We start from the raw sequence: 12,434 nt of genomic DNA, 5'->3' as shown, positions 1-12,434 counted from the left end.
CCACCTGGCAAGATAAGAATTGCACTACGGATCTGTGGCTTGGCATTGTACCTTAGCTCTTAAGAGGTACCTATGTACATAGCTACACGCACATACCCCTTGCGTACAAACCGCAGACCGCGTTTTAGTTTAAACCTTCCATCTTCTCTTCTACATTTTACTTCTTAACATGTACAAACATAATATATCTCTTAGTCGTAAGAGAAATATATTCGAACTCATTCAAGGAATGCAGTCAATATAGTACTCATGGTTCGTGGAAATCCCAGCTGCCAAGTCCATGCCGAAGTATGCTGGCAAGCAACTATCGTCACATTTGTCCCCCTTCGAGAGCGCAGCAATACGATCCCCAAGATGATATATATAAGTGTAGGTGCATCCCTTCCCATTTCTACCGGCTAAATGTCTTACGTGGATGCCAGTTCTCTTCAAACATCTGCGACACGAAGTAAAGGTCGTGCTCCCACTCCAACTCCTGCTCTGCCACTATATATCATTCGTCAGTCAGCACGAAGGTGTAGATACCTAAATTACTAGGAGGTGAAGGAGCCGTTTCTTAAGCTGGAAAGCCGAGATGCTCACCTTTTCCATAGGCCTCATGCGTTTCGATCAATAGCTGTGCCTCGTCGTGCTTCAAAGTTCCCCAGACCGCGTTCTTCCTATCCTCGGATTCCATTTCCGTCATCAACGTTTTGACATCTCGTTTATAGTAATGCCAATGACTTAGGATATTATTCGCCCCCTCCTGGAGCCCTTCCATAAACTTCGCCAGATCGTACCGGTATTCCTACACATTGGATTAGCCAAGTCGATTATGAGCTGGCATCGTTTCTTAGCACTCACGGTATACTTATTATCCTTAGCCCGGCGTAGCCTATCGGCAGAGGTGAACGAAACTTCGTGGAGAAGCATGAAAACGATCAGGTAAACAAAGTAAAAATGGTGCGGATTCTTGCCCGCCATTACTTTCCATAAGCTCTCGAGCACAAGCTTTCTTAATCGTACAAGTATCCGATTTCCGAGGGAGTCAAACTGCGCCGGGATCATCCGCGGTATTGGTATCGTTCCACAGTACGGACACTCGGCGTTATCTATTGCCTTCATACCCAGCGTTTCTTCTCCCACGATGAATGCTGATCTCAGAGTATTTCCTACTCATCCAAGTCAGCTCTCCTACCAGGCCTAGAGAGACCATCCACGAGCTACTAACTGGTTGCAAACCATAAGTAAAAGTATTGTTCGAGTAGAACCGCATTTATTATGGTCTCTGATCTCGTATCAACCGAGGTATTCTAAGAGCATATCTTTAGTAGACAGTTGTACGACTTGAGTGTATAGCCTCACCTTGCACCTCTGAGCATATTCGATCCTGCGGAGACGCATTGTAAGATTTGTTTCCATTTGATGGAATTCATGACAGTGGAAAGTGAAACTGTTCACACACTGAGGAATTATTTACTTACGCTGCCCGGTAAGTCCTTCGCACCAAGCCATCGACCTGGCCATCTTCAGCGTACTCTCGTACAGCCGGGTGCGCATAATCATATATATATTCCTCGTATCTTTTAGCAGTTTCCCAGATGCTTGCGAGGGCATAAGGTTCGATATCGATTTTTTGTTTGTCCCCCTTCTTATCAACCCAGTATTTACAAGTCACATCCCCTTCGATAGGCGTGAACTTCTTGACCTTCAACACCATCGGGTGGCGGCTTCCCATAACCATATGAATTTCGCGGACATCGTTGCTGGTAACCCAGTCTCGCGGCCCAAGATCTTTCATTTTGGTCCCACTCCATCGTTTCGTTAAATCAAGACCACCTTCGCGGAAAAGGGCGACTTCGGCAAGCTTCCATCGCAGACACGGAAGTCTATGGATCACCTTCTTAGAATCCAATTTGATGTTACGACAGGTTAAGCAATCAACTCCTCGCGGGTCTTTCGGATCTGCTTTACACTGGGATGGGTGTGAGTAGTTAATACTTCGCAGCATCACATACGCTTAATGGTTGGTCCACCTACTCTTATTTTCTGCATACGACATCGAATGCAGGCCCGTAAACACGTCAGCTAATGGCGAGACGCTGGCATAGTACGGCGTGTAAGAAAGGGGGTGGTTTAAGAAAAGAATCTACCTTTAATTTTCGGGTGTTTCCCGTCTCCTTACGGTTTTGATCACTCAGGTGTGACTGAGAACGCCTCTCGGCGTGAGACTCTGGGCTATTTCCATCAATCGTAACGTCGTCTTCAACACTTTCCCACAATTCTTCCTCCTCAAGTATGGGAGTGCTTTTACCTGAGAGGTCAGAATCCTGTGGGGAACCGTCATGATGGCTATCACTGTCCTTCTCTAGCGACGACCCCAAATCTATCCACCCTTCATCTATAGGCTCGCTTGGAGTCTTTTCATCACGCCCCTCCGAGAGTAAGGGGCTGGGCTCGGGTGGCCGTCGCTCCGGGATAGAGGAGCCAGTGGCAATACGGAGTCGATATGCGAGGAGCATGTCTGACTCCTTCACCGGGTTCCAAGAGGGGTGGAAAGAATAGACAGGAGAGCTAGGCGTCGGTAAACCTGAGCAATCTACTAAATAACTGCCCGGAATATTCCAGTACGATGTAGGTTCTTCCGTAGTTAGATAATGAAGTGATGGGGAGGATACTGAGGGCAGGCCGCTGCAACTTGAGGTCAACTGGGCTAAATTGTTGTCAGGCCAGTCATACCTTTCCGGACCTTGCTCCTGTTTGAGGGTAGTAGGGGACAGGCTGAGGTGATCCCCCGTTGCATCTGACACGACGGGTTCTACACCGTACTTAAAATGCCCCGACGGAATTGGATAGCCCCAGTTAGTCTTTGAAGGATGGTGCCTAGGATCATCCGATGTTGCGGTGATGGCGGCGGCAACTGAAGTCACAACACCGGCAGCTGTTCTTCGTCTCTTGGATGACTGGTTAGTCAGCGATGATGGCGACGGCTTGGACCCATATTCCTTAGAGTTATTGATTTTCCTATCCCGTGAAGAAGGGGGAGGAGGACTGGGGTTATAGTTGGCTGGAGAAGGGGAGGATGTGATCCGAGACCGTTTCCTAGGTTTCCCAGGTTTCCATGACGTCTGGTCAATTGGCGTAAATCCGGTAGAGGTCGAACGGTGGACTGAAGAGGAGTTTACATGTGTGGGAACGGGCTGGACCACGGAAACAGCAGTTCTATCCATCATGGGCTCTCTATCTAGTGACCCGGTCTCATTTCTTAGCTAACGACAATGATGCTGACACCAGGGTGTGTGCATGTGTGCGCGTGTGCGCGTATCAAAACTGCCGGTTACCTAAAGATTCGCTGTACGCCGCTGTACGTCACATTCACCGTCGTCGGCCGGTGAAGAATAACAAAGTGGCGCAGGGGGGGTGGGTGCTAATCGTGATTCTCAATTCTTCTAAATTCGAAACCGGCGAAAAATACTGTGTAGCAAAGAACCATGAATGGGTAAGTGCTGGTCTCGTAATACGCAATATAGGTACGAGTTTCTCCCCGGTCAGCTTGTTCTCGTGGCAGGACAGGATGGATGCAGGACGCAGCACGACGGGGTATCTCAAACCCAGGAGTTTCTCGCCGGATGAAAAGAAAAAAAAAGAAAAAAACCAAAAAACCACAGTACTTTTAGACGATCACCAAACCGGAAAGTTATGCAAAGTTCTCCCCGGCGATGGACTCTAAAAGCTGTGTGATGGTTGATCTGTGGCAAGACGTTGTAGAGAAGTAAGCTTACGCATTTACCTGTACGTTTATGGTATACACACGACGCCCGACCAGAGAGTCGACCCCTCAATGGCCGCCGGGGCGGTCTGATTGTAGAGACTAACAAATTATTCGCACCACACCGAGACCAACAAGATACATAAAAGCAAAAATGTCAAGCCACTATTTAATGCCACTTACTACTACATATATGCAGTCGAATCGACCGAAGAAAATTAAAATTAAAATAATGAAGAAAAATAGGACCCTCGTCCTCTCACTTCTAGACTGTCTAGTATTATTTATTATTTTAATATTATTATTATCATCATCATTATACCTCAATCATCATGTAAGTTCATAGTAGCCTCTACATAAAATATAATACCTACACTTAAACAATAATATAAATAGCTAGCACCCTATATTCGTATGCTTACCTAGGCTGGGTCAGGTACCTAACACATGACAGAAGAAGACGGAGAGGTAATAATGCAAGGCCAGCCCGTGTCCTCTCGTACGGCATATGGCATGCTGCAATGTTGTCTTTGATTGCATGTTACCTACATAAGGAGTAATGACAAGGATGAATGAAGATTGAAACCTGCATAAGGGCCTCTGGCCTGACTTCTCGACAGCCGCCGGTCGAGTTTTGCGAGCCATCGTCACAGAACTACATGCGTAACTTATACATATTCCACTTACAGCATGGGTATTTACCTACCCAGGTACCTAAGGTAGGTGGATATAAAAATCTACACCAGTCATATAGTTTAAACTATCTTCATCTTCATCCTCTTGTTTTGTAATGATTCGTGCGGACCTGTCGCCGTCTTATGCCGCAGTTACGCGCTCCTAGAGATCCAGGCTTAGGTGCCCATATGTATTCCCTCGCCGGTCTCAATCCCTGCTCATCAAAATGCTGGACAGCAACTCCCCTTCGACGACAGCCTCATGTGCGATCGACAAATGGGAACAAATAAGGACCAATCGCTATAAGTGGTCCTACTAGACGCCCCCTTTGGAAACTCTTCCGAGAGGTGCGTTGCCAATGAATAGAGCCTTATGAAAAAGCCATTGTGCCATCTCATTCTTGCCTTACACCAAGGGCATCCTTTCCGCCTTTCCCGGTCGCCACGTCAGGTACAATGTCCCCTGAGGTTCGTGGGGGAAAACGCGGGAGTGTGCCTCCGGGGAAGCGGTTGCTCACATCATCAAGTGGGAATTTCGTACTACACGAACTCGATGCTGTCCCTTAATAACTTTAAAGAGGCCAATGTTCCGTAGCCTTGACCCATGCCCGTTGTAGCCCATACACCATTAGAAGCTTCGTCTTTCCTAGCATGGGGGAACGGGCAAAGTGTAAATTTGGGCGGCTCCGGCGCACATGAGACCAAGACGTTACCTAACCTACTCGATAACTGGTTTAGAGCTTAGTAACGAAGCTTCTGGCGGCTTTCTCTCTCCTTCTTTAAATTTTTAATGTTTCCTTTTTCCTTGTGAAGATGCCAAACCGCTCTTCAACTTTGGTATCAGGCTTCACTATACCCACCATCCCGCTTAGGGCGGCGAAGACCCTCCTTTCTCGAAGGAATGGCAGTCAACCTTTACAGCGATGCGGTTTCTTTCCGGGAATCCGGCCGGATGAGACCAAAGAATTTCCTGTGTCTCTTATAGTGTTACCACATCTATTGGCGTCTCGTTGATATGGCCGTTACGGGGTCTCATGTAAGGTCGATGCGATTAGTTTTTCGGTCTGTAGCTCAAGTCTAAATTCCCTATTTTTATTCCAGGAAAAGATGAGTTGGCCCGAGCCAATGATAGGTAGCAAGGAAACAGATTTGTGTCATAGTTGAGTCAGTCGGTATGGGCTGGTATTTCAAGGAAAACGCCTTAAGTAGATGCCACTATAAGTCGCCAAAGTGATGACGGATTCTCATCCTCAAAAACAACACTCAAAGCTCCTTTAAACGCACAATTATACGAGCCAAAATGACAACTGACACAGTCCCCCACGCCTCTGGAAATCCCGTCAGCCCGCAGCCTTGGATGCATCGCGAGGACCGTGGTCTGGCCGCGGATGCTCTGTCCCGGCAGCAAAACGGCGTCTCCCAGCCACCCAAGGGGTTTCCGCCCCTTATCCATGGACCAACGAAGTGGTCCGGATTAGATCCTGACAAAATGCAGCCACATAGACTTGACCTGGACGGCCCCGATGTAGCGGCAATAGGGGAGACTTTGCAGTCGTTCCATGGTAAGCCCCTACCAAACTTCGTGTCCATGCTCTACGTGATTTAACTAGCATCTGCACAGAACTCGAGCTGGATGGCGACGAGGTAACACGAGGGTATTTCCCTCTTCCGAGTCTCCAAGATAGGCTTGAAAAATGTGCTTTCGAAGTTCATCATGGCTGCGGGATATGTATTATTCGTGGACTAACCCCCGATAATTATACTATTGAGGATAATATTGTCCTCTTTCTCGCGATTGCAAGCCATATCGGAGACGAAAGGGGTCTTCAAAATGCTAAAGGTGACATGTTATGTGAGTTTATATGCATCTTGCTTGCTTCTATCGCTTGCTGATCCATAGGGAAAGCCCATGTTACCGAGTCCAAGTCATGGACGGTGCCCAAGGAGAAACGACACGGGATACATACTAACTATAGTTTGGTAAGTAACTAACTCGCCTTACTAGGAGATACGAAGACACTTTGCGATCCGAGCTAACAGTTTTAGCCATTCCACAACGATATGGGATGCGAGATCCTGTCTATCCAAGTCCGAGACCAAGCCAATGAGGGTGGACGTACCTGCATAGCGTCCATGGCCGCTATCTATAATGACCTGGTACAGACAAAGCCTTGGGTCCTCCATGCCCTGGCGAAGCACGACTGGCCAATTCAAGCGTAAGTAAAACCTATAATCCGTACCCATGAATAGTAAGACAAGTAGGGCTGACATCACTTAAGAAGCTCCAGAAGAGAACCCCCTTTTGTTCTATCCCCGTTAATAGAGTACCATGCCGGCAACCTATTAGTTTCGATAGACCCTTCTCGTATAGGACCGCACCCCTTAATTCGTAACGGCTCGATCCCGACCCTTACACCAGAGCAACAGGAGGCACTCGTTGTGCTCGAAGAGACGGCGCGAAAACATCAGATACAACTTGATACCCAGCCTGGCGATCTGATATTTATCAACAACCTTGCCCTTCTGCACGGTAGAGAGTCGTACCTAGATAGTAATACCTCATCAAGACATCTAGTGCGACTTTGGCTACGCAATACGCAACTGGGTTGGCCGATCCCTTCTTCGATGAACATGCCGTGGGACGCTGCCTTTGGGGAAAGAGCTAGGAAAGTGATGGACAGATATTATCCGATAATGCCGATGCCCGAGTATATAGAGTGCAAGTACTCTAACGGGACGGCAGCGTTCGTCGCCGATGATGATGATTATGACGAGGGGAGTGACTCTGGATGTCACCAGGTGGAACCAAACAGTATGGAAACAAGTTCGTTGTTTCGCGAGGAACTCTAACCTATCTAACGTACGGCTCGTATATACAACCATGCTCTTTGTCCTAGATGCCTCATCTAGAATCCTGACACTGGGTCGAAATACACAGAGGAAGATGTTTTTGTTCGCTGGAATCTCGGCTGATTCAAAATCATAGACGGTGTTCTGAGATTTACGTTGGGTCATATTGCTATTACACAAGTTGACCACGGGAAGAGGACGTTTTGGAACTGGTTTAGCGACCGAGTTGTCGGTCTGTTGTAAATACAAATATGCCTTCTAGTCAAACTACTGCTGTTGATACCAATTTCGTATTGGTGATACACGTTGCAACTTTTACTAGAGTCTTAACTGCTCTTTGTAGAGTTTAGATTTCATCACCTAGTAGTTCGGCCCTGGTTGGATATTGTACATAGTACTTAGGCAAAGCCGTGTAGACCAAAGTGAAGACAGTTGCTATTTATTATCAATCCATCGATTGACTAGATACTTACACATGTTAGGTATGTAGGTAGATAACCATGGAAACCACAGAGCAAACGAATAAGCGTTCAGTGTGATGCTCGGGCGTTGTCGACAAGACAATGATACTAGAATAATACTGGAACATCGAGTCCGATATACGGCTTGTAGAGATTCATTTACGATGGGAATAGTGCGGATACTAATTTATCTATGCTCGCAAAGGTCAGTGGCTGTATAGACCAATCTGACCTTGACACTGAGCTAACACTCGTTCTTACGACGGGTAACCAAAGCGCATTATAACTAAAATCATGAGAGCAACTGATCCAATTTTAAGATGTATGTGGTGACTTGAAGATTGATCACGATATGAAGGGCTAGGAACCAAGGGATAGTAAAACATACTGGGTCATCAACTAAATTGAATGTGGGTTATGAAGTAGACACTAACCGTATCACCGAGATGAAGGCAAGGAGCCATTTTAATGCGACCGGGGGACGGATATCACGGTCTGCCGGCTTCAACTGAAAATTTATGATGATGTGATGATTGCTGTTCGGCTTCGGAGGGCGGCTGTGGTCGAAGATCTTGCCGCGTACGGAAGGAAATCCCGGAAAACAGTTATCGGGGGGGCAGTGCGATGTTAATCTATTGGCGATGAAACTGGATGAACAGCGGTTTCTTATGTCATAGAGTGAGAGGGTAGGGACAGTAAGATTATCTACATTACATACTACCTTATAGGTATATACTAACCAACAGCTATTAATAGTTATGTAGGTTGGTAGGTGTGCCACTTATGGTTCTTACGAGGTCACAGAAATAGACGATTCCAACTGGTAGGTATCGTCTCTTTTATGTAGAAGGGATACACAGCATTTCGTAAAAAGATAGAAAGAAACAAAGGGGAATGGCTTGGACCGATACGCTCTCGAAACAATCCTAGGCTTGGCGTATGCACTGCCTATCGGTTTCCGGTTTCTCCTATGTAGTTTTACGATACATGATATCTGACTATTCGCGCGTCTAGGTAACAGAATAGAAAAAGGTGTGTTGCCAGGTAGCGTGGGAAAGGGAGTTGACGATCATGCGAACTACTATGTAAGAAAAAAGGAGAAATGTAAATCGTGGAAGATCCCTATCATCTCCCGCCGTTCGTTACCTAGAAGAGGTAAAAGCAGCTAATGACTGACGTGACCAATTGTCCTGCAAAGTACACAACCTGGTAGTCTATGTATTCGCTACAAACATTATGTACATATTATAACTGGAGATTTGCAGAATTGGCGCAAGGAACGATAAAGCTTGGCGGTTTGAAGATAGGAGTAAACGAGAACTAATCAACCAATGTAATATTCAGAAAGGCTATTAGTCCCAAGTATTATCCCGGTTGGCTGGTTGATCAATACCTAGGTAGTATAGGTATTTTTACAGTTATTTTATATTTTTATGGCAGATAGCAAAGGATTATATATATTTATATAGGTAGGATTTGACTGAACAAAGGTAAGATAAAAAGACATTCAGAGGGAATAAGTGGCAAAATAGGTAAACATGTGGTGTATGTAGCTAATAACAGAACCCGAGTTGAACAAAATAAGTAGGTGATAATGTCTCACTATTCGCTGCTGCGCCTCGCTTGGAAGTCGCTTGGAGATGGAGCTAGCAAACCATCAGGACCCATTTTAAGTCTCGGCATTCTGCCGACTAGTGTTAGGTACAATGAAGATGGGTCGCGTTTAATTGGTTAAACGGCCCCTGGCAGTTCCGCCAAGATCGACAGGTACATCGCGATAGAGTGCAGATTAGCGCCAATTTAGTAGCCGTATTAAGTAAACATGACATATACCAACAAACCTAATTTATGTAGGTACCTAGATGTAGGGACAAGGTATGTATATCGGTACCTCATGTATATTGGGAATCATGTATCGAATACATAATCGAATAGATACATATTCTAGAGCTTTAAGAGGGATTCTCACGAGAAGCCTCAAAAGTTTGAAAACTCCCAGCTAGCCACCGGGAGGAATATCACATGCCTCGTATAGAGTAGGCTTGGTCAAAAATAGGTAGGTATGTGCAATAGTCTAGGTACTTGGCTTCCTCTGGCAAATCCGGATCTGGATTCAGGAGAGCTGGAAAGTCAGGAGAACCTTCCCTGCATTCCCCTCCTCCCCCCCTAGCTGTGGCCCCCCTGTTCATCTGTCCATCTGCCAGTCTACCCGCAAAAGCCCCAGTATTTCACTAGTGTAAATCTACATCGGTCTTTTTAACTTTGGTCCTAGCCAATAAGAACCAATTAACCAATTAGCCCCATTGGCTAGGACCAGTTTTAATCTCTCTCCTGTCAAACCGGGGTCTATCCTCCTTTACTGATATCTCGTATCTCGTACTATTTTTTTGCTTCTCTTCCCTTTTTATGAGACCAGGCCTCTCATTTTTATGCCACATCTTTTCTCTCTTATTCCCTCTCTCTATCTCTCATTTTTCTAGCCTTTATAATTAATCGGTGGGCGAAGGATAAGAAGTATCCAGTCATTCCAACTACGCACACTCATTGACGCGTTATTCGTACATTCCTTATTAGAAAAAGAGAAGCAAAAGAGCAGAAAGGCTTATACCGAGGTTATCTCTACGTCACTCATTAATCGTCGAAAGATATATCAGCGTAACTCGAGATCCCGGAGATCAAGAAATAATTAGCAGATCAAGATGGGTTTCCTACGATCAGCTTTCACAGCATCTATGCTGCTTGCCAGCAATGCTGCCGCCTTGGACCCTATCATCATGAAGGTATGTAAATGCCATTGGTTCCTCGGAAGCCATTAGCAGTTGAGCGTAAGAGCAAGACGACTAATATGCCTGGTTCGGATAGGGAAATAAGTTCTTCACCAGTAAAGGCGAGCAGTTCTTTATCAAGGGTGTTGCCTACCAACAAGAGGCCGGGGGTGGGCCCGGCGGCAGCACGGACTCCAAGACCAAGTATGTGGATCCTCTGGCCGACGAGAAGACTTGCGAACGTGACTTTCCATTACTCGAGAAGTTGGGAGTGAACACTATCCGAACGTACGCCATCGACCCTAAGGCGGACCACAGCGCCTGTATGGCTATGTTAGAGAAGGCCGGTATCTATGTTGTTGCCGACTTGGGTGAACCAGCTCTTTCCATTAACCGTGAATCTCCCGCCTGGAATGTCGACTTGTTCGAACGTTACAAGGGTGTCGTTGACAACCTTGGAAAGTACGACAATGTCATTGGTTTCTTCTCCGGAAATGAGGTTACCAACAACAACACCAACAGTAAGTATATGTGCTATCCGAGTATTTGGATCTATCGGTAGATCTACGTGATGCTAACTATAGTCATTATAGCCGATGCTTCGGCCTACGTCAAGGCCGCTACCCGAGATGTTAAGAAGTACATCGCTGATAAGACAGCTAAGGGTGGACGATGGATGGGTGTTGGTTATGCTGCCAACGACGATGCCGATATTCGTACTAACATGGCTCAATATTTCAACTGTGGTGACCAGGACAGTGCCATTGACTTCTGGGGTTACAACATCTACTCCTGGTGCGGCAAGAGCAGTTTCACCGAGTCTGGTTATGATGTCCAGGTCAAGTTCTTCTCCAACTTCTCCGTTCCCGTCTTCTTCGCCGAGTATGGTTGCAACACTGTCAATGGTGCCGAAGGTCGTCTCTGGGATGATACCACTGCCATTTACTCCGACCAAATGACTGGTGTCTTCAGCGGTGGTATCGTCTACATGTTCCACCAAGAGGAGAATGACTACGGTTTGGTTAAGGTCAAGGGCGACACCGCGACCCCCATGAAGAACTACAAGGTTTTACAGTCGAAGCTTGCCGATGTCAAGCCTTCGTCTACATCCATGGCCTCTTTCGACCCTACCAACTCCCCTGCCGCTTGCCCTGGCATCTCCAAGAACTGGAAGGCCGCTGAGGCTCTCCCTCCTACTCCTGACAGCTCTCTTTGCGACTGCATGTACAAGTCTCTCTCTTGTGTTCCTTCCGATGATCTCGCTGAGAAGGACTTCGGCGACATCTTCGGTTACATCTGCGCGAACGACGAGGCTGCTTGTGCCGGTATCAAGCACGACACTGAGGCCGGTGTCTACGGTCCTTACAGCATGTGCAATGCTAAGGAGCAGCTCGGACACGTCCTCAACGCCTACTACACCAACCAGAACAGCGCGTCCACTGCTTGCAGCTTCAAGGGTGCCGCACAAATCGTTGATGGTTCTACAGAATCTACGTAAGTAAATATCCCATGATGTCGTCGTACCGATGGGCTAACATAGACTAGTTGTGAGGCATCTTTGGCCAAGGCCAGCTCTGCTATCGCCGTCGCTGCTACTGCTACCGCGGGTTCCACTAGCACCTCTACCGGTGAGAGTAGCAACAGCAGTGAGAACGCTGCTGCCCCTGGATCCGTCCGCATGACTCCTTTTATGACTATGGGCGATATGGCTATCAGCCTGTACGTGTTGGTGGCCATGGGAGTTGGTGCCGGTATGGTTATGCTATAGAGGAGTTAATATCACATGGTTGGATGTGGCTTTTTATATAGTATTATCTGTCCCTGTGTTCTGGCGTAATTCGGCACAGCTGTTGTTTTCATCCAAGAGATTTATACGTAGTGGCTACGTCGTATGGCATTGAGGATGCTATGCTTTTTTTCCGTATTAGACTCAGAA

General features: G+C 46.7%; 3 protein-coding genes across 3 annotated transcripts; 2 read left to right on the top strand and 1 right to left on the bottom strand.

Annotated features, from left to right (window-relative positions):
• Positions 1-23: 23 nt before the first annotated feature.
• F5Y00DRAFT_241898 (uncharacterized protein) lies at positions 24-3,641 on the bottom strand. The gene is made up of 8 exons (XM_048008427.1): positions 2,134-3,641; positions 2,020-2,053; positions 1,464-1,954; positions 1,345-1,369; positions 1,211-1,292; positions 844-1,151; positions 583-787; positions 24-486 (listed from the first exon to the last, which is right to left on the bottom strand). Exons 1-8 carry the CDS (start codon positions 3,210-3,212, stop codon positions 392-394), a joined length of 2,319 nt encoding a protein of 772 aa, XP_047863099.1. The 5' UTR covers positions 3,213-3,641; the 3' UTR covers positions 24-391.
• Positions 3,642-4,878: 1,237 nt separating this feature from the next.
• Positions 4,879-7,395, top strand: F5Y00DRAFT_254100 (Clavaminate synthase-like protein; the record flags this gene model as incomplete). The annotated part of the gene is made up of 7 exons (XM_048010132.1): positions 4,879-4,890; positions 5,828-5,984; positions 6,044-6,274; positions 6,329-6,402; positions 6,469-6,638; positions 6,711-7,221; positions 7,333-7,395. 7 exons carry the CDS (start codon positions 4,879-4,881, stop codon positions 7,393-7,395), a joined length of 1,218 nt encoding a protein of 405 aa, XP_047863098.1.
• A 3,037-nt stretch (positions 7,396-10,432) lies between these two features.
• Positions 10,433-12,266, top strand: F5Y00DRAFT_263747 (carbohydrate-binding module family 43 protein; the record flags this gene model as incomplete). The annotated part of the gene is made up of 4 exons (XM_048011552.1): positions 10,433-10,513; positions 10,596-11,019; positions 11,092-11,992; positions 12,044-12,266. The coding sequence occupies 4 exons, from the start codon at positions 10,433-10,435 to the stop codon at positions 12,264-12,266; spliced, it is 1,629 nt and encodes a 542-aa protein (XP_047863097.1).
• Positions 12,267-12,434: the final 168 nt, after the last annotated feature.

This window comes from Daldinia vernicosa (genome assembly GCF_022497035.1).
Source record: "Daldinia vernicosa strain CBS 139.73 unplaced genomic scaffold F5Y00scaffold_36, whole genome shotgun sequence".
NCBI lineage: Eukaryota > Fungi > Ascomycota > Sordariomycetes > Xylariales > Hypoxylaceae > Daldinia > Daldinia vernicosa.
This window is presented reverse-complemented; position numbering and strand designations above follow the sequence as displayed.

Coding starts and splice junctions, on each gene's coding strand:
- F5Y00DRAFT_241898 (XM_048008427.1), bottom strand. CDS start 3,212: ATGATGGATAGAACTGCTGTTTCCGTGGTCCAGCCCGTTCCCACACAT. Junction 1,370..1,463: donor CGAAGGACTTACCGGGCAGC/GTAAGTAAATAA, acceptor GCGTCTCCGCAG/GATCGAATATGCTCAGAGGT. Junction 487..582: donor GCATGAGGCCTATGGAAAAG/GTGAGCATCTCG, acceptor AATGATATATAG/TGGCAGAGCAGGAGTTGGAG.